Source organism: Pipistrellus hanaki (assembly GCF_964339955.1).
Source record: "Pipistrellus hanaki genome assembly, chromosome: 2".
In the NCBI taxonomy this organism is placed as follows: domain Eukaryota; kingdom Metazoa; phylum Chordata; class Mammalia; order Chiroptera; family Vespertilionidae; genus Pipistrellus; species Pipistrellus hanaki.
Window position 1 is genome coordinate 192390017 of NC_140504.1, and position 22373 is coordinate 192412389.

Sequence of the window (22373 nt, forward strand, 5' to 3'; positions counted from 1 at the left end):
GCGGCGGGCACCTTTCCGGAGCAGGTAGACATAGCAGTCTGTGAGCAGCACGTACAGCAGCTGCAGGGTGCCCTCCATGTGCCCTGTGCTCATCCGGATCATCTGCGGGCGAAGCAGAAACCGCTCAGGCACCGTGGCTCCCGCCCGCCGGCCCCGGGCGGCACGCTTCCCCTCCGGACGGCCCGGCGGCCACCCCCCGCCCGCCCGGCTGCGCTGGGACTCACTTTGAAGAGCTGCTCTTCGTTTTCTCGAAACACGTGGATCATCAGCAGGAGTAAGTGGTTGTTGTCGACTCTGTGAGAGGACAGTGTGGGAGGGCACGGTGTCAGGCTGGGGCGGGGGCAGGGGAGGTGAGACAGGCACAGAGAGGAGATGCATGTACAGAGAGGGGGTACAGGCACCCAGAGGGTGTGCGGGCACCCAGAGGGCATAGAGGCACCCAGGGTGGTATAGGCACCCAGAGGGGGTACAGGCACCTAGAAGGCATATAGGCACCCAGAGGGCATACGGGCACCCAGAGGCAGTGCCCTCAGAGCTGTGCAGCTGTGGCAACTCTGCCCCCTCCCAGGCGCCACATGAAGGAGGGAGGACCACACCCCTCCTGCCTCCCAGCCGGTTGGGTCCTCAGGAGCCATCAGGGATTGGGAGGGCAGACCCCGGGCCCCTGCTCCCAGCACCGGAGTCTCCCCAGCGCACAGCCCCTGCTCCCAGCACCGGAGTCTCCCCAGCGCACAGCCCTGCTCACCTGAACTCCGCCGCGTGGGACATCTCAGAGGGGCTCCCCTGCCCCTCCTCCACCCCCGAGTCCTCCGCGCTGCTCAGGCACGGGCTGGGCTGGTCCCGCTTGAGCTGGCAAAGAGCCTGCTGGGTCCCGGACTCTGGCTCAGGCCCGGGCCCCTCCCCGACGGGGGGCACCTGGGTCTCTGGTGCCCGGGCCTCTGGGTCCTGAGCCTCCCCCAGGGCGGCCCCTAGGGGCGGAGGCGCCTGTCCCTCTCCTCCTCCTCCTCCCTCTTCTTCTTGGCCAGCAGCCGCAGGGCCACCAGGAACATGCAGCGGTTGGCCAGGCCCTGCAGGGTCATGGTCGCCGCCACCTGCTGTAACAGTGCTTGGACTCTCGACGGTAAAGCGGTAGAAGTCCATTGGGGCCGGAAGCCCCTCACTAAAGTCACTAAACGGCGGTCTCTCCGGGGCGTCCCCCGGAGAGCCGGTCCGAAAGGGCTGGTCGGGGGGCTCGGCGCGGGAGCCCCAGGTGCGAGGGTCCAGCTGCCCGTGGAGCTGGTCCATGACTTTGCTCAGGGGCTGCCCCAGGCGCTCCATGGAGGTGTCCTTCATCGCGGGGATGAGCAGGCTCATCTGGCCGGGCTCCGCGCGCTCGCTGCTCTCAGCGGCGCTGCTGGGCCCCTCTCCCTTCTCCTGGGGGCAAGCCACGGTGGCGTCTGGGGAGCCCCGCCCGAGGCCTGGGCTGCTGACCCGGCTGTCGCCATCCCCCCTCCTGGCACCAGCGTGCTGGGCAGAGGCCGGGCGCAGTGGACTGGCTTCCTCATCTGCTCTGGTCTTCTTCTTCTTGCCAGTTTTCTTCTTCTTGGTGACCCTGGGAGAGAGGTGAGGGAGACATCAGCATCACGCACCGGGCTCTGAGGGACATGATGGGTGGGGCCAAAGAGGCGATCCTGGGTGTGTGACCTCTGAGGGCAGAGCTTCAGTGGTCCCGGGCAGTGCTGGGTGCAGGGTCCTGGCTGGGGGCAGCGGCGGCTCGGCCCCTGTGGTCTCCCCCATGGCTGGCAGAGGCAGGGGCCAGCCCGAGGAGGCACAGATGGCAGCAGCCAGAGGCCCCTGAGCAGGTCCTGCAGCGCAGCTAGCTGTGCTCTAGGGAACAACAGGCCACGGTTGGTCAGGCCAAGGGTCCCTCTCCTCAGCCCTTCCCTTAGGATGTGGGCAACGGGCCCTGCGCTGACCTCACTTCCCATCATGGACAATTCAACCAGAAATGCACTCAAAGTCTCTGGGCTCACACTCCTGGCACCCACTCTTGGTGCCACGTTGGCTGCAGCGGGCCTGGCTAGGGGACCCCAGACAAGCCAGTGCCTCTTGTCTTCCGGGCCTGCTATTCCTCCTGCTGGAAGCGCCACCACGGGAAGAGGGTACTTCATCTCCAGGAAGATGCCCAACTGCCTGCCTGGACTAAGAGGGGTGCTCCCCCCGCCCCGCTGACCTGATGACCTCGAGCTCCGTGCCGGCGTCCAGCAGCTCCGGGGGGTGCTCCGTGCCCTGGGAGGAGGTGTGCACCGGGGTGGTGTCGGAGGAGGACACGGCCTCCGCCTGCTCCTCGTTGAAGGGGTTGTGGCGCTGGGTGGGGCTCTTGGTGGACGCTTTGCTGCTGGTCAGGTCGGAGGCAGTGGAGCGGGGGCCACTGACAGTGTCTGTGAGGTCCCCGTCTGCGAGGAGGAGGAACGGGAAACAGGACACAGCCCGTAAGACCCTCGGGGCCCCCAAAGCATGCCTTTCCTCATGCGGAGGGCGGGTAAGTCCCCCCCCAGGGAAGTCTGATTGGGGTGGCCCTGTTCTGAGTATAGAAGCCCAGACCCAGCAGAACATGGGATCTGTGCTTTTAGAGCAACTTACACACCACCACCACCACCACCATCACCACCACCATCACCACCGTCACCACCACCGTCACCACCATCACCATCCACCACCACCACCACCTCCATCACCACCACCACCTCCATCACCACCACCACCACCACCACCATCACCATCCACCACCACCACCACCACCACCTCCTCCATCACCACCACCACCATCACCATCCACCACCACCACCATCACCACCACCACCATCACCATCACCATCCACCACCACCACCATCACCATCCTCCACCACCACCACCATCACCATCCTCCACCACCACCACCACCTCCATCACCACCACCACCACCACCACCACCACCACCACCGTCACCACCGTCACCACCATCACCATCCACCACCACCACCACCACCACCAGCAGGAGCCCCTGAGAGCCACGGCATGTGGCCAAATTGGAGGTAGGAGCTCCAAGCTGAAGTCCCTGGAGGATGGAGACCTCGGTGCCTGCAGAGGAACGGGCTGCTCGCCTCAGTTTGACCCTCCACCAGAGGAGGTCAGAGGGGTGCCCGCATCCTCTTTAGCACCACAAGGCCCTGGCAGGGCTGAGATACCCAAAGTCCTCTGAGGGTCCCCCAGAGGCAGGTAAGAAGGAACAAAAGAGAGAACAGAGACCAGAGAAAAGGTGGGGTGCAGAGTGAAGGGCCAAGGCTGGGGGTGAGGAGCAGGGGGAAGGGCGGAGAGAAGGCGTCAGAGCCCAGGAGAGATGTGAAGGGGACGAGAAGGGTGTGCCGAGTGGCTGCCCCCGCAGATGCCTCGTGGGCCCTTCAGTGGCTGCTTCTCTCCCTGACGACCCGCATGCTCCAGGGGCAGCACCAGGCCCCTGTAAGGGGTGCTGAGAACTCGATTTCACTCAAGCCTCAGCGTGCATATGGTCCACTGTCACCCAGCCTCCGGCCCCGGGAGAGGACGGTGGGGGGCTGCCGCCCCCCAGAGCGGACCTGGTCTACCCCACCCTTCCGCCCCGGTCACCAGACAGGACATGGCGAGGAAAGCACACGGGAATTCATCTGGTGGCAGATGGCTGCCCGAGCAGAGACCGAGGCCGGCCGGTAGAGATTAATGGCAGGGGAGGCAGGCCGTTCATGCTCCATTAGCCACTTTGTACACATCTTCCTGGCCATTATCTGCCCGGAGACGGGCAAGCATGCTGCCCACCCTCAGCCTCACCCGAAGGGCCTGGCTGCCGCCAGCTTCCAGTTGGATCTCGGAGACTGCTGGCCGCTGCCTGCTGACACAGCACGCCATCCATATTTTTCAAAAAGTACATTGTTTTTTAATATAAGGGCAAAGGAGGCAGCTAAAAGCATGCCAGCCGTGCCAGAAAAAAACCCACAACAGCCTGGCAGGTGTGGCTCACTGGTTGAACATCGACCCATGAACCAGGAGGTCACGGTTGGATTCATGGTCAGGGCACAGGCCTGGGTTGCAGGTTCGATCCCCAGTATGGGGTGTGCAGGAGGCAGCTGATCAATGGTTCTCTCTCATCATTGATGTTTCTCTCCCCACCCATGAAATCAATAAAACATATTTAAAAAACCCCAAACCACCAGCAATAGATGAGACTTTCTCCCGATGTCCTGGGACCACAGCGCCCTGGTTCTCGATGCAGAGAACCTTGCCCTTCGGTCTCAGAGAAGGTTCCTGCAGAGCCCTGCGCCTTGTCCCAGGCCCTGGAGATCTGCAGCTGCTCCGAGGAGCCCGAGAGGAGAGCGAGCAGACCATGGACACTGTGGGTGTCAAGGCTGAGGTACCTGCCAATCCTGTACATGAGCCACGGACCCCGGGACAGCCGCCCAATCCCCACCAGGGCCCACAGGGCCCTGCTGGGCAAGCAGTGCAACAGGCAACAAGGAGCGGCGGGGAGGGTTAGCTGTTAGAACCAGAGGGACTGCCGGTGCCCAGCGCGCCTGCGGCAGGAAGAGAGGCTGAGAGGACAGGTGCTGTCAGGATGGAATTCTGAACTAGACACTACTCTGGGAGCGGGACCCTGATGCTATGCTCTTGGCAGATGAGGGTCTTTAACACGGGGCCTGGTTGTGGCCTCAGACTTAAAGAGGACGCGTTAGCGTCAGGGACGTGCCCTGTGCTCTGAGCAATCAGGGGAATGTAGAGAATAGCGTCACAAATGTTCACAAGCCCAGAAGTGGGCACCCCTACAAGCAGGAAAATGCCTGAGCATTACTGCCACCTAGTGGACACGGTGGGAGGTGGGCTGAGTATTTTAATCTGCCTTGAAATCGAAGAGACTCTCTCCATAGGAAGTTTCATCTGTATGTGGGCAATTTCCCTCAATCTCATTAAAAAATGTCCCAGAGGAAGCCACCAAGAACGGACTGAAGGAATCAAGCCCTCTGCCTTGGCTTCTTGATGCTTCTGACACAGGAATGTGTGGGCTGTACTTGATGCTTCTGACCTACTGGAATGTACAGCCCACACGTTCAAAGGCATCTCTTTCTAGAACAAGTCTGCCCCCAGTGAGTGCCCACGGCCGGCAGTTCCCCACGCACGTCCAGTGAGTGGCGTGGCGCCAGAGGCAGGAAGGGAGATGTGTGTGTCCCTGCGGAGCCATGAGGTGACTCCACAAGCCACTGCGTCTGTCAGCACAGGCAGGGGTCCTGTCCTGGTGGCCGATGGGAGCTGCCCAAGCTGCCCGGGGCTGGAGGGGGGCCTGGGGCTGGAGGGGAGCCTAGGGCTGGAGGGGGGCCCGGGGCTGGAGGGGGGCCTGGGGCTGGAGGGGGGCCTGGGGCTGGAGGCGGAGCTCCTCCTGCAGAATTCCATCTGTCGGGACACCAGGCTGGGCTTTAGTACGATCAGTGACATGATTATAAGTATTGAGCTGATTTTGATCATGCAGCAAGCTTGGCATGGAAACGTGGCAATAACAGGAAACGAGAGTAAGAACGGACTTTGCCCACCTTCCCAGTCTGTGCTGGGTACCGATGGCACTGCCGGAAACACATCTCCAAAATCATAATCTACAAAAACGGGACAAAACTGACCATTAGAAACAGGAAGTGGGAGGACAGGGTGGGAGGGGGCAACAGGGCAGGGACATGGGCGAAGACACGAGGAAAAGTTAAACTTTCCACGTTTTATCTAACAGCCAACCTCAGGGACTTGCTCGGGCCCCAGTGGCCTCTGACGGGCTGGGAAGACGTCGGGGGCTGGGGACCTGGTTCCGGCAGAGAAGGTGGGCCCACCTGCTCCTGACCGGCTTTTCTATCCCGAGCCTGCCTTCCCTCCGCACCAGCGGCCGAGACAAGGGGGGCGGCTCCTTCGGGGCGCCCCTCCGCCTTCTCTGAGGCAGCCCCTGAGTCCGACCTTCCGTCCACTTGTAAAGGAGCAATGCTAACAGCAAGTCTGACAGTAACTGCCCTCTCCCTGGCCATGCATGGCTCATGGCACAATTAGAAATAAAGAGAAGGTCAAGGCCTCAATGCTGATGCAATTCTGGGGAGTCCCAGGCCTCGGATCCCCTCCCTGGAGGCGAGGAAACAGACAGTTTTATAAAGGAACACAGCCCAGCCACCCAGAGTGGCTCAGTGGTTGAGCATCGACCTATGAACCAGGCGGTCACGGTTCAATCCACGATTAAGGCACATGCCTGGACTGCGGGTTCGATCCCCAGTGAGGGGCAACGAGTCTCTCTCATCGTTGTTGTTTCTCTCTCTCTCTATCCCTTCCTCTCTGAAATCAGTAAAAATATAAATAATGCAGCCAGGCTGTTTGGGTAAGCTTTTGGATAAGACAACACAATGACCTCCGGTTGAGGTGACCTTTTTCAGACTCTGCGGGAGGGACTCCGGAGAGATGCTGGCAGGTTTTCCCCTCAACGTCCCATCCACCGGCTTTCTCCTCCTTCCAGTGGCTCCTTAGCCTCTTTCTGCCTAAAACCTGGGCGGCGGCCTCACCCAGCGATGAGAGGAAGTCTGGTCACACCTAATCCCTCCTCACTCGGAAACTGCCTTCTAGAAAAGGGTCCAACCTCCCCAAGATCTGTCCCACGATTGTTTGACTTTTTGTCTCCATAGTTGGCTTCCTTTTCCCCCAGCGTTAGTTTCTTAGCCTGCACAGGGACTTGGAGACAGAGGATCTGAGAGACGGCTGACCCTGTCAGACCTTCACTTCAGCCACGGGACCAGGACGAGGGACCAGCGGAGCCGAGAGAGATGCCGCCCCGCCAGGCGCCAGTGGCTCCGGAGTCGGTTTTGGCGCGGGCCTGGCTCCTGCCCGCCGGCCACCTACCCTCGCTGGACGGCGCGATGGCGCTGTCGTCCCACTCCAGGTTGGTGGAGGTGACGGAGTTGAAGGAGTTGAGGGACAGGCTGTCGGAGCCGTGGGCCGAGCTGGGAAGGCGGTCCTCGAAGTCCAGCAGGTGCTGAGGCTTGTAGTAGTCGGGCATGTAGGGGGCCAGGTCTAAGTAGGGGGCGTCCTGAGGCGAGAGGAGAGAGGCGGGTCTGGGTGGTGGCCGCCGCTGGGGGCAGGGTCGGGAGCCACGGGCCTGCCTGTCACACCCTCCCCCGTGCCAGCTTTTCCTTGGGAAACCAATGGGCTGAAGGCACTAAATGCAGAAACCAGCTGCTGAGGAGTAATGTGATGGGTGTGGCGCTGAGAGCTGGGCCTGAGGCCCACAGAGGACCGGAACCAGTGAGGCCTTCCAGCCTGTCTCTGACCTCTCACTATTCAAATTGCTCTTTCCCCCCAATTCCTCTGCCTCTTCAGTCTGTGCCGACTGGGCAGGGACCCAGGAAGGGGTTTGGATTCGGCATCTGAGGCACCGTGGGCCCCTTCGGCTCAATCTGGGCCGGCACTGAAGGTCTCCAGTGTGTGAATGTAGGAGAGAGGCCAGAGTCGGAGCCAATTCCAAGACCCCAGGAGGCACAGGGATGAGTCGGCCATGTCCCCCTCAAACACTCATGTCCCACACACCCAGGCAGCGGGCTCTTCTCCCAGGCGGGACAGAGATCGGAAGGAGTCAGTTGAACCAGATCTGGCCTCAGGCCAAGAGAATCACACCCACCCCCACTCCCACGGCAGACCCTGATCCGGCCCTCACCTGCGCAGGCCGGGTCAAACCTGAGACTCCCGGAGGGGCCTGAACATGGACACCTCGTGCCCACCCACCCACTCCCCAAGCCGGGAGCGCCATGGGGTCTCACCAGGTCCAGGTCGAAGCGAATGAACTCCAGCCCAGACACCAAGGTCAGGAAGAGAGTCAGGTGATCGTGGCTGCAGACCAGGGCATTCCTGTGGGACACGGAGGGGACGGAGGGACGGCGGTGGGGCTGGTTTGTGTCCAGCTCGGCCCTCCCTCGCCAACAAGCCCCGGTGTTGAAATGCGACATGTGACAGCCCTCTCACTGAGGGCGCCTGGCAGGAGGCAGCTATCCAGCCCTTCCCAGCCTCTCCTCCTGGGTTTGGGCCACATGGCAAGCTCCCGCCAGTGTCTCAGACACGGGCCTGTGGCAGGAGGCCCGCCTGGCTCGCAGCAGCTGCTATAAATACTCCGATCCCGCAGTCACCCAGCAAAGGCTGCGCATTCTAGTCCGGTCTGAGGCCCGGGGAGGGACCAGCGGAGGCAGAGCACCAAGCACAGGAGCCCAGCTGGAGCCCAGCGCTCTGGCAAAGCCGCCCAGGCCGGGCTCGGAGCGCCCCGTGGCCGTCACGGACATGTCCTCCGCGGGCAGTGCCAGGCCGGGCCTCTGAGGTGCAGATCACGGTGTCTGCGTGTGAAAAGCGCCAGTGGGACGAGGCGCCAGGGCAGCTCGGGGGCCATGGGCACAGACCGCACACTCACTTGACGTAGTACTTGTGCAGCAGGCCCAGGTTCTCCTGGAACAGCCGCAGGTAGCTCTCCAGGGAGTTCTCGTTGAGGGCCAGGTACAGCCAGGCCCGGCCTGCAGACAAGGGCAGGAGTCACTGGGAGGAAGGTCTGTCAGGGCGCAGGCAGGGGCAGGAAGGAGAGACAGAGCGAGGGAGGGTACTGTGCATGCCAACAGCCGGCCTCCTGGAGGGCCACGACCCCGAAATCTTTATTCTCCGGGGAGCCCCCAGCTTGTGGCTGCCCGGGAAGCTGGACAGAGGGCAGATTTTAACCTCAAGGGGGTTGACAAATGCAAGGATCCTGCACGACCCTGCAGGCTAACACTGACCCTCACCGAGGAGGGGAGCGAGACCATCGTGTGCTCGGCTGGGGTGCTCTCCCGTATCCCACTCCCCTTCACCGCCCTCCGCGCTCCCACAGACTGCCATTCGCAGGAGGGGCCTCTGGAGGGCACTGGCATTGGGGGCCCCTCTGCCTCTGGATATCACATGATGATTGGCTCCGCCCCTTAGCCCCGAGCCACCCACAGGGAGAGCGGAGCTGGCCCTTCCCAGCATCCACCTGCACTACTCACTGCGCCCCAGGTTGGTGGCCACGTGCTGCAGCACCTCGATCTGCTTGACGGCCTCCCTCCGGGTGAAGTGCACCACCAGCACCCAGTAGCCGGAGGAGAGGTCCTGCAGCCTGAGGGACAGGACAGGCGCTGCTGGACCCGGGCAGGGCTCCCAGAAGGTGCCGTCAGCGGGCCCACCAGCTGCATCAGTCCTGAGCTCAAGGCCAAGAGCAATGGCTTCCCAGCGAGACCCACAGGCACCGTGCCTTCCCGTTTCACCTACTCCTTCTCTCCCCCTGCGTGTGTCCGCTCAGAGACAACCTGCCCGATAACGCAGACCGCCTGCGGCCCACCCGAGCCGGACCAACTTCTCCCCGCCCAGGGAGAGGAGCCTCAGAAGGCGGACGAGGCCGGGGACTTGTCTCGGAGGCCGTGCCCCGTGGTGCCCACCGCCTCCCAGAAGGGCCCGGCTCACCCGTACAGCAGGGCGTGGTCCAGGTGCTCACACAGGCGCTGCAGCACCTTGTCGTGGTTCCGGATGGCAGGCGTCTCATCCTCACACGCAGCGAAGTAGCTCTGCAACTGAAGGGGGACAACCGTCTTAGACCGGAGACGGCACAGAGGGGCCCTTAGACCGGAGATGGCACAGAGGGCCCAGAGGTCCGGGACTGGCCCGGCTGCTGGTACAACCGCCTTAGACCGGAGATGGCACAGAGGGGCCCTTAGACTGGAGATGGCACAGAGGGCCCAGAGGTCCGGGACCGGCCTGACTGCTGGTACAACCGCCTTAGACCGGAGACGGCACAGAGGGGCCCTTAGACTGGAGATGGCACAGAGGACCCAGAGGTCCGGGACCGGCCTGACTGCTGGTACAACCGCCTTAGACCGGAGACGGCACAGAGGGGCCCTTAGACTGGAGATGGCACAGAGGGCCCAGAGGTCCGGGACCGGCCCGGCTGCTGGTACAACCGCCTTAGACCGGAGATGGCACAGAGGGCCCAGAGGTTCGGGACCGGCCCGGCTGCTGAGAAAACCAGTCGAATGGCTCTCCATGGTGACGGAGAGAGGGGCCCGCCTCAATCTGTCTGCACTGCTGCCATCCTGCCTGCGGGGCCCGGAGACCAAGGCTGTGTCCCTGCAGCTCAGGCCCCACAGGCACTACAGGGGCTTTGCACAATGACAGCAGGCGAGGTTGTCATGTCCTTGCGGAGGTCTCAGGTGGCACCAGGTCCACGCCTGGGTCACTGAGCTGCACAGCACCAGGGTTGCTACCTAGGATGCTACCATCCACTTAAAGGAACCCCGTGCCCTTGGGTTGTGCCACCCAGAGGCCTTGCTCCAAGCTGCTCCTCTGGAGAAACTCAGGCTGATGGGCTGGGGCACCGGCTGCCACGGTCTCCGTGCCAGCTTCTGGCAAGGATCTGCCTGAGGAGCCTGACAAGGCTGGACATGGACCCGGGAACATGCCAGGCTCATGCAAGCCCTAAACCCAGAAGGGCACTGTCCTCAGGTGGACCCACAGACGTGGACAGCGGGCGGGATGAAGTGCAGCTCCGAGCTAACGCCACCCGGCGGGCCAAGGTAAGGGCAGCTCCACCCGCTTAGTTAAGGGGAAGAAAGCCCAGATATTTGTGGGGGTGATTTATTTATTTAATTTGTATGTTTAAAAACAACGTCTTTATTGATCTTGAGAGAGAAAGGGAGAGGGAGAGATAGAAACATCACTCATCAGATGCCTCTGCATGCCCCCTAACTGGGGGTTGAGTCTGCAACCTGGGCATGTGCCCTGACCAGGAATCAACCTCTTGGTTCACAGGCTGACGCTCAACCACTGAGCCACACCAGCCGGTGAAAGCCCGGATATTTGGACTGAGTTCTCTGCCACAGCTAGGAGGCAGGAGCCCTTTCAAGTAAAGCCCGGGAGCCGTCTTGCACCTTCCCTTCAGCCATCCTGTCTGCCTTTGCCCTTGCCACGGCGGGAAGGACACGAGGGGAGAGCGCCACCCCGTTGGCTCAGCTCAGGTTCAAGCTCTTGGCGTCGGACAAACGAGCTCTCAAGTGTTTCTGAGCCGCAGGGGAGGCAGCGCAGGCGAGACGCGTCACCCACACCAGCAGGCACGCGCTCCTGGCGGGAGGCCGCCAGCCAGCCGCACCCCAGAAACTCTTCTCCGTGGCCCTGAGTGCACCCCAGCCCTGCTGGCCGGGAGGCTCAGTCCCCGGTCTGCTCTGAGCCCGAGAGGAGAGGTTTCCAGAAGGGACAGAGAGCAGCGAGCCCGTGAAAACCACACAACTCCCTGGCAGCAACGGCCCCAAGTCTCCTGTGCACCTGACCACCGAGAACCACACCGCCAATACCCGTGGCTGTGGCTTTTTTTTACAGAGAGGAAGAGAGAGGGATAGAGAGCCAGAAACATCGATGAGAGAGAAACATTGATCAACTGCCTCCTGCACACTCCCCACTGGGGATGCGCCCAAAACCAAGGTACATGCCCTTGACAGGAATCGAACCCGGGATCCTCTCAGTCCACAGGACGATGCTCTATCCACTGAGCCAAACCGGTTAGGACTGATTTGTGATTTAATACGCCAGCTTTCTAGGCTGTTTTGCTTAACTGGTCCATGGTCTCCTCCTGTATGGCAATTCCTGCTTTTAATTATTTCCACGTCACTCAGTATTTTGACGTGAACAGAACAAGCCCACCCCTCCCCCAATTACTCATTTTCAACTGTTTACACTATTCTGGCACATTCTTTAGAATCACATTTCATTACAGTTCCCTTTGAATATGGAGTAGAATTACACTGAATCCAGAAGTTGTTTGTGAGAGAAATGGTTCTTTTGCAATACCGAGTCTTCCTACCCAAGAACGTGAAATTTCCCCCCTTATGCAGGTTCCCTCCCTACCCTTCGGTAAGTCTGGCAGCTTCCTTTAATAGGTCGTGCACATTTATTTCCAGAATCTTATGAATTAGGGAACAGTCTGTAACCAGAAAACAATTTCTGCAAAAAGTCTAACAGAAGGGGGTGTGACATGGTGGTGAGGAGCGGGGCTCTGGGCAGGAATCCTGGGCCCACAGCCGGCTCTGCGCTAGTCGAGTACCTGCAGCAAATTACCGAACTCTCTACCCCTCATTTAATTAATTAATTTAGTTTTAAAATATATTTTTATTGATTTCAGGGAGGAAGGGAGAGGGAGAGGGGGATAGAAACCCACTCAATGAAGAGAGAGAATCATTGATCGGCTGCCCCCTTCCTGCTCCCACTGGAGATCGAGCCCACAACCCGGGCATGTGCTCTGACCGGGAATCGAACTGTGACCTCCTGGTTCACAGGTCAATGCTCAACCATCGAGCCAGGCTGGCTGGGCTCTAACCCTCATTTTAAAATGGGTTAACCCTCTCCCCACTCTCCTGTAAAACGGGTTAAAAGAATCTCTCCACACTAGTTACATGTAACTTTTAAATTAATTAAAATTAAAGAAAAAGAAAGCTCAGTTCTCCAGTTGCACTATCCACGTTTCACATGCTCTGAGACCACGTGTGGCTGGCGGGTGCTCCGCTGGACGGAGCGGACACAGACGTCCATCGCGGCAGAGAGCACTGCACAGCTGTGTGGGGGAGCGAACGGTACAAAGTGTGGAAAAGGCTCAGCGCAGGTCCCGGCATCAGCCAGTGCTCAACAGACAGGAGCCAAGATCGTGAGGAAGAGTGAACCCCCAGTCTCCGTCACACTCTTAAGACAGCACTTGGCCAAACATAAGCTCAGGTGAGAAGACAGGATGGCGCCTCTGCTCTCAGGACTCATCTGCTCTCCTCACGAGCAGGCGGCCCCAAGGCCTGTCCTTCCACCCTCTCCCCGCAGGCGGATAAGGATTTCCCACGATCCCAGGGGACGAGGAGGGTCTGAATCACCGCTGCAGCTCAGCAGAGTCCTAGAGGAGCAGGACGAAGAAGGGGGACATCTACGGATCAGCGTCAGCAGCCCGAGCGCTGCTTGGGGAGCTGGTCAGCGAAGCAGGAGGCATTCAGAGGCATTCAGCAGGTGGCCACTCACTGCACCAGTCAGACCAGCAGGCTGTGAGAGAGCCAGGCGTGGGAGGAGAGCAGGATGGAATGAATGAGGGCTCCTGAGCAACAGGAGGAATGGAATGAGGAGAACGAACACGGCTCCGCCTGGAAGTACAATGACCAGCTCTATTCCAAATTACTCTGCGGTTACCACACCGCCTCCTGGCAGAGCCGAGACCGGCTAGAATTACCGCCACTGCCTCCTGAGTGCTTTTTAGATGCACCAGGCAGGAGGCAGATGGTAGGAGCATGGATTCCGGGGTGAGACACCTTGGATTTGAATGTGGCTCTGCTACTCACCACTGTGTGACCTTGGGCAAGTGAGCTAACCTCTCCGAACTCGGTTCCCTCCTCTGTACCATGATGGGCTTAGTGACAGGACCCTTCCCTAGAGAGCTGTGAGGGTTCAGACACTCCTTATAGCACAGCGAAGTGCATGGCACCTTGCAAACACTTCATAAACGTAGCAGCCATGATGACTCACTTTACGAAGACTATTTACTGTAATCATCACAGCACCCCACAAAGCAGGTCACAGAGCGAGTAGGTGGCAGAGCCTGATTTTAAACTGTTTCCAGCTATGCCAGGCCAAAGACCCCCTAAATGAATAATAAATATAAAGCGTTATGGTCTGCTCTGTGTGCGGTAGAGGGAGAGCAGCCCCCTCTCTCAGTCCCAGGTGGATGAGCCCACTGTCCTGCAGCTCTGCTTCTTGGAAGACGGAACAAGGAGAAAAGCCAGCGTGGCCTCTTTAAGAAGGCAACTTGGCCCTATTGGCGTGGCTCAGCGGTTGGGCATCGACCTATGAACCAGGAGGTCAAGGTTCATAGTCAGGGCACACGCCCAGGTTTTGGGCTCGATCCCCAGTGTAGGGTGTGCAGGAGGCCGCTGATCAATGATTCTCTCTCATCATTGATGTTTCTATCTCTCTCTCCCTCTCCCTTGCCCTCAAAGCAAACTAAAAATACACATACATTTTTAAAGACAGCTTTCCCATTACCCACTCCCTCCTCTGGCCCCCGCGGGCCCCTTCCCAGGCGGGTGTGTGCGGTCTGGCTAATGCAAGCCGCCATGGCCGGGAGGAGCTCCCTCGCTTCCAGGAAGAAGTTCATCCGCTGCTCAGACTGCCAAGTAGTTTGGAGTGTTTCCTTCCCGCCCGAAGAATTTCAGAGCAGGGGTCGGCAAACTGTGGCCAGGGGGTCCACCGATGTTTGTAAATAAAGTTTTATTAGAAAACAGGCACGCCCAGTGGTTGTATATTTTCTTCAGCTGCTTTCGAGCCGTGCCAGCGAGTGGAGCAGATGCAGCAGGTCCTGTGTGGCCTGAAGAACTAGCGTGTGGACTCCCTGGCCTTTACAGGGGAAGAATGGTCCCAAAGGGGGGACATCAGCCCATCGGGGTCACATTCCCACGGAAAGGGAGGTCACAAAGGGAGGTGACAGGAGGAGGGCCTGGGAACCCTGGCGAAGCACGTGAGCTAAGGGTAGAGAGGAAAGCTTGAGGGGCTGTCAGGAAGGGGCGGAGCTTACTCGGATCCTGCTTCCAGCACAGGAGGTATTTTTATTTTTATTTATTTATTTATTTTTAAAATATATTTTATTGATTTTTTTACAGAAAGAAAGAGAGAGGGATAGAGAGTTAGAAACATCAATGAGAGAGAATCATTGATCAGCTGCCTCCTGCACACCCCCTACTGAGGATGTGCCAGCAACCAAGGTACATGCCCTTGACCGGAATCGAACCCGGGACCTTTCAGTCCGCAGGCCGACACTATCCACTGAGCCAAACCAGTTTTGGCACAGGAGGTATTTTTAAAGGGAGATCCATGAGGCAATTGGAAGTTGAAAACTTAGTAGATATTGGATGGCATCGAGGAAAGAGTAGTATTCAAGTGTTCAAGGTGTGATTGCGGGGCTGGGTGTGGGGAGGATGCACTCTGAGCAGTGCTGACTGAAGGTGTTCTGGTGCCTCTGCTTCGAAACAGCGAAGGGAAGGGTTTAGCAGACACAAGAGGGTCCCAGAGAGGAGAGGAGCTGCCAGTGGGACCTCCGTAAATTATCAAGCACTGCCTATTGGGTTAGGGGAGGGGGCAGAGATGAAGAAGGGAGGAGGGAAGAAGAGGAGACGACCCTCTGAGCGGTTTTGCCAAAAAGATGGCAAGAAAATGGGGGTGGAGGAAAAAAGTCAAGCCTTGGGCGGGAACAGGACGGCCCCCATGCGAGCCCAGACGGGGCTGGTGCGCTTGGAGGTGGGAGCATGAAAAGGCTCTCAGCGGAGGAGAATCTAAAAATAAGCACGGCTTGCCTCAGTGGATAGAGCGTCCGTCTGCCTCCGTGGATAGAGCGTCTGCCTTAGCCGACTTGCCTCAGTGGATAGAGCGTCCGTCTGCGAACTGAAGGGTCCCAGGTTCCATTCTGGTCAAGGGCACATGCACGGGTTGTGGACTAGATCCCCAGAAGGGGGCGTGCAGGAGGCAGCCGATCAATGATTATCTCTCATCATTGATGGTTCTATCTCCCTCTCTTCCTCCTCTCCCTTCCTCTCTGAAATCAATAGAAATGTATTTTAAAAAATAAATAAAATAAGCAAGGTCAGCCGAGGATGAGAAGAAGGATTAAGATGCAAAGTGATAACAAAAAAGGAGCTGTGGTTCCCCCAGCCCAGGCCTGTTCTCAGACCACACCCTGGGCCGGCCCAGCACTCCTCTCTCCCGCCCCTGATGCTCTGGGTGCGCTGGGCACCAAGCGGGGAGCTGGCCCAGCCCACCTGACCCTCAGAGCCAGGAGGACGGTGCTCCCTGCCCGGCATGCTGGGAGGACTGGCCGGCAGGACTGTGCCAGACCCCGTGGCTGCGGGGAAATGTGGGTGGCAGCTCCAGCCAGCCAGGACAGCCTGACTCAGAGCATGTAAATCAGGGCGAGTCCCACTCTGCTCTGAGCTGCCACCGCCCGGCCCTCGAGGTCCTCCGGTCTCTTTCTTACAGACACAAGCACAAACCTATTTCTGGGCCTCGGCTGGTACTGAGAAATCCTTCCAGAACCCGTCCCTAACAGATCACTCCAAGGCAGCGGCGAGAGAGTGGAAGTGGCCACATGAAAATAAGGCACTTCAGGGGCCCTACTTCCCCTCTCCTCTCAGGTAAGACACAGAGGCTGTGGGGCTGCCCAGTGAGATTCCAGACGGGAGACCTGGAACCTAACTGCTGCCTACTCGGCGGCTGCGCTTGGGGTGTCCTCCTCACTCACAGAACAGGTTCAGCTCCGTCCCCAAGAACAGGAGAGTCTGCGTGGCTGGAGAGACGAGGGCTGCAAAGGCGCCTGTGCGGACCTGCTGACCACTGCGCGGGGCAGCGCTGGGTGGGCCTCCCCCATCCGGCTCAGTCCTCAGGGGGCTCGGACCCCTCGATGCTGCCGGGGAGGCATCGCCAGGAGCAGCAGCCTCCCTGGTGGCTCCATGCCATCGGGTGCATTTAAACAACAGGAAGTCTAGAACAGCCGCAGCAAGCCAAGTCTAGGTGGTGGAAATCCAAGAGCAGAAAAGACCCCAAATGAAGGAAGGGTGGGCTGCCACTTGGGCAGAAATCAGCTCTTTAAAAAATAAAAAAAATATATACACATACATATATTACACACACACACACACATTACACATACCCACACACATACACACTTAATTGATTTCAGAGAGGAAGGGGGTAGATATAGAAACATAAATGGACTGGCTGGCATGGCTCAGTGGTTGAGCATCAACCTATGAACCAGGAGGTCGCGGTTCAATTCCCAGTCAGGGCAAATGACTGGTGGTTGTGGGCTCAATGCCCAGTCGGGGCACGAGGAGGAGCTGATCAATGCTTCTCTCTTATCATTGATGTTTCTATCTCTCTCTCCCTCCCTCTCTGAAATCAATAAAAATATATATTTAAAAAAAAAACATAGATGATGATAATTATTGATCAGCTGCCTCCTGCACGGCCCCTACCTGGGATCGAGCCCGCCCTTCCTTCAATAATGCCTCTTTCCCATGACCCGAGGGCTGGAAGGCCAATGCCAACAGCGTTTCGGTGAAGATTCTCCACTGGGATCTAAGACAAGGCCGGTGCTGGCCGGGCTGAAGGACTTCAGGACCTAAGAGCAAAAGAGCCCGGAGAAACCACTGAGCTGCTAAGCGGTTTCCGAGGGGACTCAGTGAGGACGCCCTGGGCCGCAGGGGTGAGCCCGAGACGGGCTGGGCCGTCAGGGAATGAAACGCTGACTTCGGCGAGTGCTGAGGACGGCTTGGCCAGACCCGCATGTTGCAGGCGGGAGATCGGGACCAGGGCGGTGAAGCGACCTCTCAGAGCTCCTGGCTTGGCCCCTGGGCCTTCCTTCTGTGTCACTGCAGCCTTGGCCAGGTGTGCGCAGACGCCAGTGGGAGCTTCTCTGCTTCCATCCCCCTGGGCACCTGCGGGAACCACCTGCAGAGGGCTCCTCCCTCCCACACCGTCCGGAGGGCAGGGCAGGGCAGGGGGCCGTGGGCCGTGCCCAGGACTCTGTGAAATGGGAGCTGGGGGCGAGGGGCAATGCCAGGGCGTCCTGATCACTTCCTTCCTGGACAACACGTGAGCGTCAGAGGCTCTGGCCGCTGGGTGCCCACTGCCCCACCCACCCAGGCAACCACAGTGCTCCTGACTTACTGTCCTCATTTTACAAAGTTCCCTGAGAGCCCACCCCACGTTGGCCTGGAAGATACTTCACGCCCAGGGACAATCAATTACAGCAGATTAGAACCAGAGAACTCAGAAACCACCCCTGCAGGAGAGCCAATCAGAGGTCCCAGGCAAGAAAACACTGCCCTCCGGCCAATGCCCCTGCCCAGGCTGGGTGACTTCCTGGGCGGGCTGGCACCCCCACACGTGGAGTCGTCGCGAAGCATGTGCTGTTGTTTACCATATGGGCCAAAGTCGGGTGAAATCAATGCTTCCTAACCATTCCTTCGCCACTCATACATACCCCTGTGTCCACTTTCTCCCCCACCTCCCCGGTCACTGCGCATGAGCCTTGGCCCGGGAGCTGCAGGCTGTTATTGGCAGCTCTGTGGAAAGACATGCAGGGGAAGAGCAGGTGCTGGGATTTCGGTTTTCTGTGCCTCCTTCGGGGCGTTGGGACAATCACAGCAGAAGGGGGCTGGCTGGCTGGCTGGGCACAGACCTCTGGGTCATGTGACGGAACTTGGAGTCCAAAAGCAGACGAGTGCTTCTCCTTCCTGGAAGGGGCGTGTCCAGCCCCAGGTTCTAGGGTTGCTCTGCCTCTGAGCCCCGCAAGGGCCTTGACCTCCTGTGCAGGAGCCAGGACTCCCTTCAGAGCGGGGAGGGGATGCAGGAGGCTGGGCCAAGGGGCAAACACCGGGGCCAGCGCCAACCCACCCCCGGCCTGAAAGAACACACACTCGCGGCTCTGTTCCGGTTCTACTCCGTGCTTTGCTGCTGGGGTGGGAGCAGGGGCTGGCGGAAACCCTGTGGGCTTTCCGAGTGCTTTCTGGGTGCTCCACGTTTGGTGTACTCTTAGCATTGGGGGAGGGAAGCCTCATTTTAATCAGCCTTTCGAGGCCTGGCGCCTTGGCTGGTTCTGTGTTCATCTTTCACTTCCCCCTTCCCCGCTGCACCTACTGCATGACCCTCTGCTTCCCCTCCCAGACAGCGCTCTGCTGCTCAGGAAAATGGCCACCCAGTCTCTAAGTCACAAGATTAGGTGGGTGCGGTCAGAGCTACTCCATGGACACAGGGACCCCGGCCTCCATTCCATCGAGGCCTGTGCGATGCAGCCCGAGGCTTCAGAGGTTGAAAATGTAAACAGAGTCAGGAAGCACACGACACCCCCGGGGTTACCAGGCCATGGCGGTCCTTACGGGACACGAGGAGGCCCGAAGACACTGTGATCTGTTCAAGGTCAGTCTCTCCTTCCAGAGTGTGAGCCCCAAGGAGGCAGGGATGTGGTAGGTTTTGTTTTTTGTTTTTTTAAATATTTTATTGATTTTTCACAGAGAGGAAGGGAGAGGGATAGCTAGAAACCTCGATGAGAGAATCATCGACCTGCTGCCTCCTGCACACCCCCTACCGGATATGTGCCCACAAACAAGGTACATGCCCTTGACCGGAATCGAACCTGGGACCTTTCAGTCCTCAGACCGACGCTCTATCCACTGAGCCAAACCAGTTTCGGCCGTGGTGGGTTCTGTTCGCTGCTGATCCCTGGGAATAGAAGAGAGCTCAGCACAGCACAATCACTCAACAAAGTTTCTGTTCACTGAATATGGAGGCCTACCTACAAGATGGGCCTGTGGTTATCATTTCAAGACAAACATCATGGAGATGGAAAAGGGTCAGAGACACGAAAGGGCAAGAGCCAGAAACATGGTTCAAGCCCAGCTCTGCCCTCACGAAGGCCATGACCTTGGGCAGGTTACTGCTCCGAAGCTCCTCTCCCTCAGTATTAAACAGGGACCATGACTCATCGGGAAGCGTGCCGGGAGCCCGATGGAAGAAATGGGTATGAACAGCAGGTGTATAAACAGGAGTTAACGTGAAGGGTGCTCTGGCATTATTACTCTCAGCGTGTTGGACACTTCATGCCTCCAATGGTAGTTTAAGACCAAAAATAAAGAACTGAGGATGAAAGTGTAAATGGAGGTAGACACCTTACAAAAATTAAGGTTTGAGATTTCTGTGGATTTCAACTCTACAATAGTCTTTTCCTTGTTCTCAAACATTACCGGGTTTCTCAGAATCTCAGTTCCAATCACAATGACCCAGGGAGAAAGGGAGATTATAGGAAATGGACACTTTCTTCCTTGTGTATTTCTACAATGTTGTCAGCACTTCAAAGCAACGGGGGGAAAGATAAGTGGCAAATACATAACACGGGGAGAACGTCCGTGTGGCCTGGCCAGCCACTGAGCCAGGGGGAGAGGGGCTCCCAGGACCCCGGGTGGTTATAACTGACAGATGGACGACCGACCTTTCAGCTCCAGCCAAATGGACTCGCCCAGAAGCTGTCCGTGCTCTCCTCTCACAGTGCTAGGACATTCTAGGACGTTCTAGGCCGCTCGCACCAGCAGTGAGCAGCAGCAGGAGGAGGAGGAGGAGGAGAATGGGGCTGGGAAGGAAAGTCCACCCAAACCAAGGACGAGAGCCCTGGGCCCAGTGGTGTGTCACCTGGAGCCCCAAGTGATACACTGGCTTTGGCAGCAGCAAGGCCACCAGGAGAGCTTTTTATCCAAAGGGAGGGGCAGAGACCCACTGACTCCCTCAAACGTAAAGGCACCGCCAGCTGCAATGGCACCGTTCTACTGCCAAGTTGGGAAGTCTGCACGCCTGAGAGGGGCACCACAGACTGGAGGGGGAAGAATGACCCACCCAGGAGCCCACAGTGACTAGAAATGCCAGCCTCCTTCTTCCCACAGTGCTCACTCCCCATACCAGCTCCTTTCTGTCCACGTAAAAACAGACTTTGCCACCGCACCCCTTACTCAACATTGGTTTCCAGGCCTAACATTTTTGTCCACCAGCAACAGATTTCCAATTCTGCTGGGAATTTATTTTCATAACTAGAAGCCTGGTGCACGTGGGGTCCCTCAGCCTGGCCTGTAGGATGGGCCAAAACTGGCTTTCCAACATCCCTCGAGAGGTCCCGGATTATGAGAGGGCACAGGCCAGACAGAGACACCACACCGGTGCACAATCAGGGCCAGGGAGCGATAGGAGAGGTTGGCTAGCCGGGGAAGGATTGTGGGAGGGCTCAAGGGCGTGTCCAGCCCGTCTTGCTCAGTCCCAATCAGCCAGACCCCAGCAGCAAGCTAACTTACTGGTCAGAGCATCTACCCCCTGGTGGTCAGTGCACATCATAGCAAGCAGTTGAGCAGCCTTAGCATATCATTAGCATAGTATGCTTTGATTGGTTGAAGGGCCAACCAGTTTACTGGACACGTAGCATATTAGGCTTTTATTATATAGGATGGGCTGCACCTGGGTGAGTTTGGTTTTCTTTTTGGGGGTGTGGGTCTGTGAGACTCGCCACTGCTCCACCTGGAACTCCGAGTGGTAACTGTGACTATAGAGACAGCTATAGCCCACCCTGACTGACAGGGGCCACCTGTCTATGTCCACCCCTAAGAGCAGGTGAGTTTCTGCCAGGCCCCCAATCATCTGGAAGGGCCTCACGCTAGAGCCAGGAAACAGAGAAAGAGGGAGGACCACCCTGGCCTGTTTGGCTCAGTGGGTAGAACGTCGGCCTGCAGACTGAAGGGTCCCAGCTTTGATTCTGATCAAAGGCACATGACCATGTTGTGGGCTCAATCCCCAGTAGGAGTGTGCAGGAAGCAGTTGATTAATAACTCTCTCACTGTTGATCTTTCTATCTCTTTCTCCCTCTCCCTTCCTCTCTGAAATCAATAGAAATACAATATATTAAAAAAAGAAAGAAAGAGCCCTGGCTGGTTTGGCTCAGGGGACAGAAAACTGGCCTGCAGACTGAAGGATCCTGGGTTCAGTTCTGATCAAGGACACATGCCTGGGTTGTGGGCTTGGTCCCCAGGAGGGAGCCTGCAGAAGGCAGCCAATCAATGATTCTCTCATGAATGATGTTTCTATCTCTTTCCCTCTCTCTTCCTCTTTGAAATCAATAAAAATATATCTAAAAAAAAGAAAGGAAGGAAGAAAGAGGGAGGACCACAGTCACAAGGCTTCAAACAGAAACCTAGTGTTAGAGAAGCGTTTAGTAAAAGGAGAACCATCCTAAAATGGGACGGGCAGGGCCGTTCACACTCCTCCCTGGCATCTAGCGCCAGGCCTGGGCGGGGTCACCATGGGGCCAGGTGCACACGCCTGCGCTGCCGGTCGGAGGTCTCTGGCCCCTCGCACCCCTCAGTAGACAGGCTCTATGCAGCGAGAGGACAGGCATGGAGAAGCAGTGCTGCCAAAGCCAGGGCGCAGGCAGGGAGAGGAAGCGAGGAGAAGCCGGCCCTTGGCCTCCAGTTTATAAAACGTGTGTGTGGATATTGTTTTCTTTAGTGCTTTGCCCAGTGACTTTTCAAGATTCTTAAAACCTTAAGAGTTTTTCCATGAAACCAGAGAGCACAAAACTATTGACTGAAACCAAATGGTCAATATAATTCCCACATTTATCTGACTACCAGGCCTTGTCTAGGAATGAGTGCCCTGACTAATTGTTAATTTCTGGCAGACCGAAGCTGTCTGGAGTGGAAAGATGGGAACGGGGAAAGCCCCCCCCCCCCCACAC

At 58.1% G+C, this 22373-nt stretch overlaps 1 protein-coding gene across 6 annotated transcripts in view; it reads right to left on the bottom strand.

The window, feature by feature from the left end:
* The window catches only part of PLEKHM2 (pleckstrin homology and RUN domain containing M2), a 34357-nt gene that overhangs the window by 6139 nt on the left and 5845 nt on the right, over positions 1-22373 (bottom strand). For 2 of the 6 annotated variants that reach the window (XR_014794229.1, XM_084875296.1), the window contains exons 2-12: positions 9509-9615; positions 9055-9164; positions 8454-8553; positions 7816-7903; positions 6902-7088; positions 5572-5631; positions 2213-2435; positions 1684-1866; positions 746-1591; positions 225-294; positions 12-102 (exon numbers count right to left, since the gene is read on the bottom strand). Coding sequence is in view for 5 of the 6 variants with exons in the window: in XM_084875296.1 (XP_084731422.1) it covers positions 12-102; positions 225-294; positions 746-1591; positions 1684-1866; positions 2213-2435; positions 5572-5631; positions 6902-7088; positions 7816-7903; positions 8454-8553; positions 9055-9164; positions 9509-9615 (2065 nt within the window). In the remaining variant the exon portion in view is untranslated. Of the gene's footprint in view, positions 1-11; positions 103-224; positions 295-745; positions 1592-1683; positions 1867-2212; positions 2436-5571; positions 5632-6901; positions 7089-7815; positions 7904-8453; positions 8554-9041; positions 9165-9508; positions 9616-22373 lie in introns of all 6 variants that reach the window. The other 4 variants (XM_084875298.1, XM_084875297.1, XM_084875299.1 and 1 more) reach the window with 4 other exon arrangements.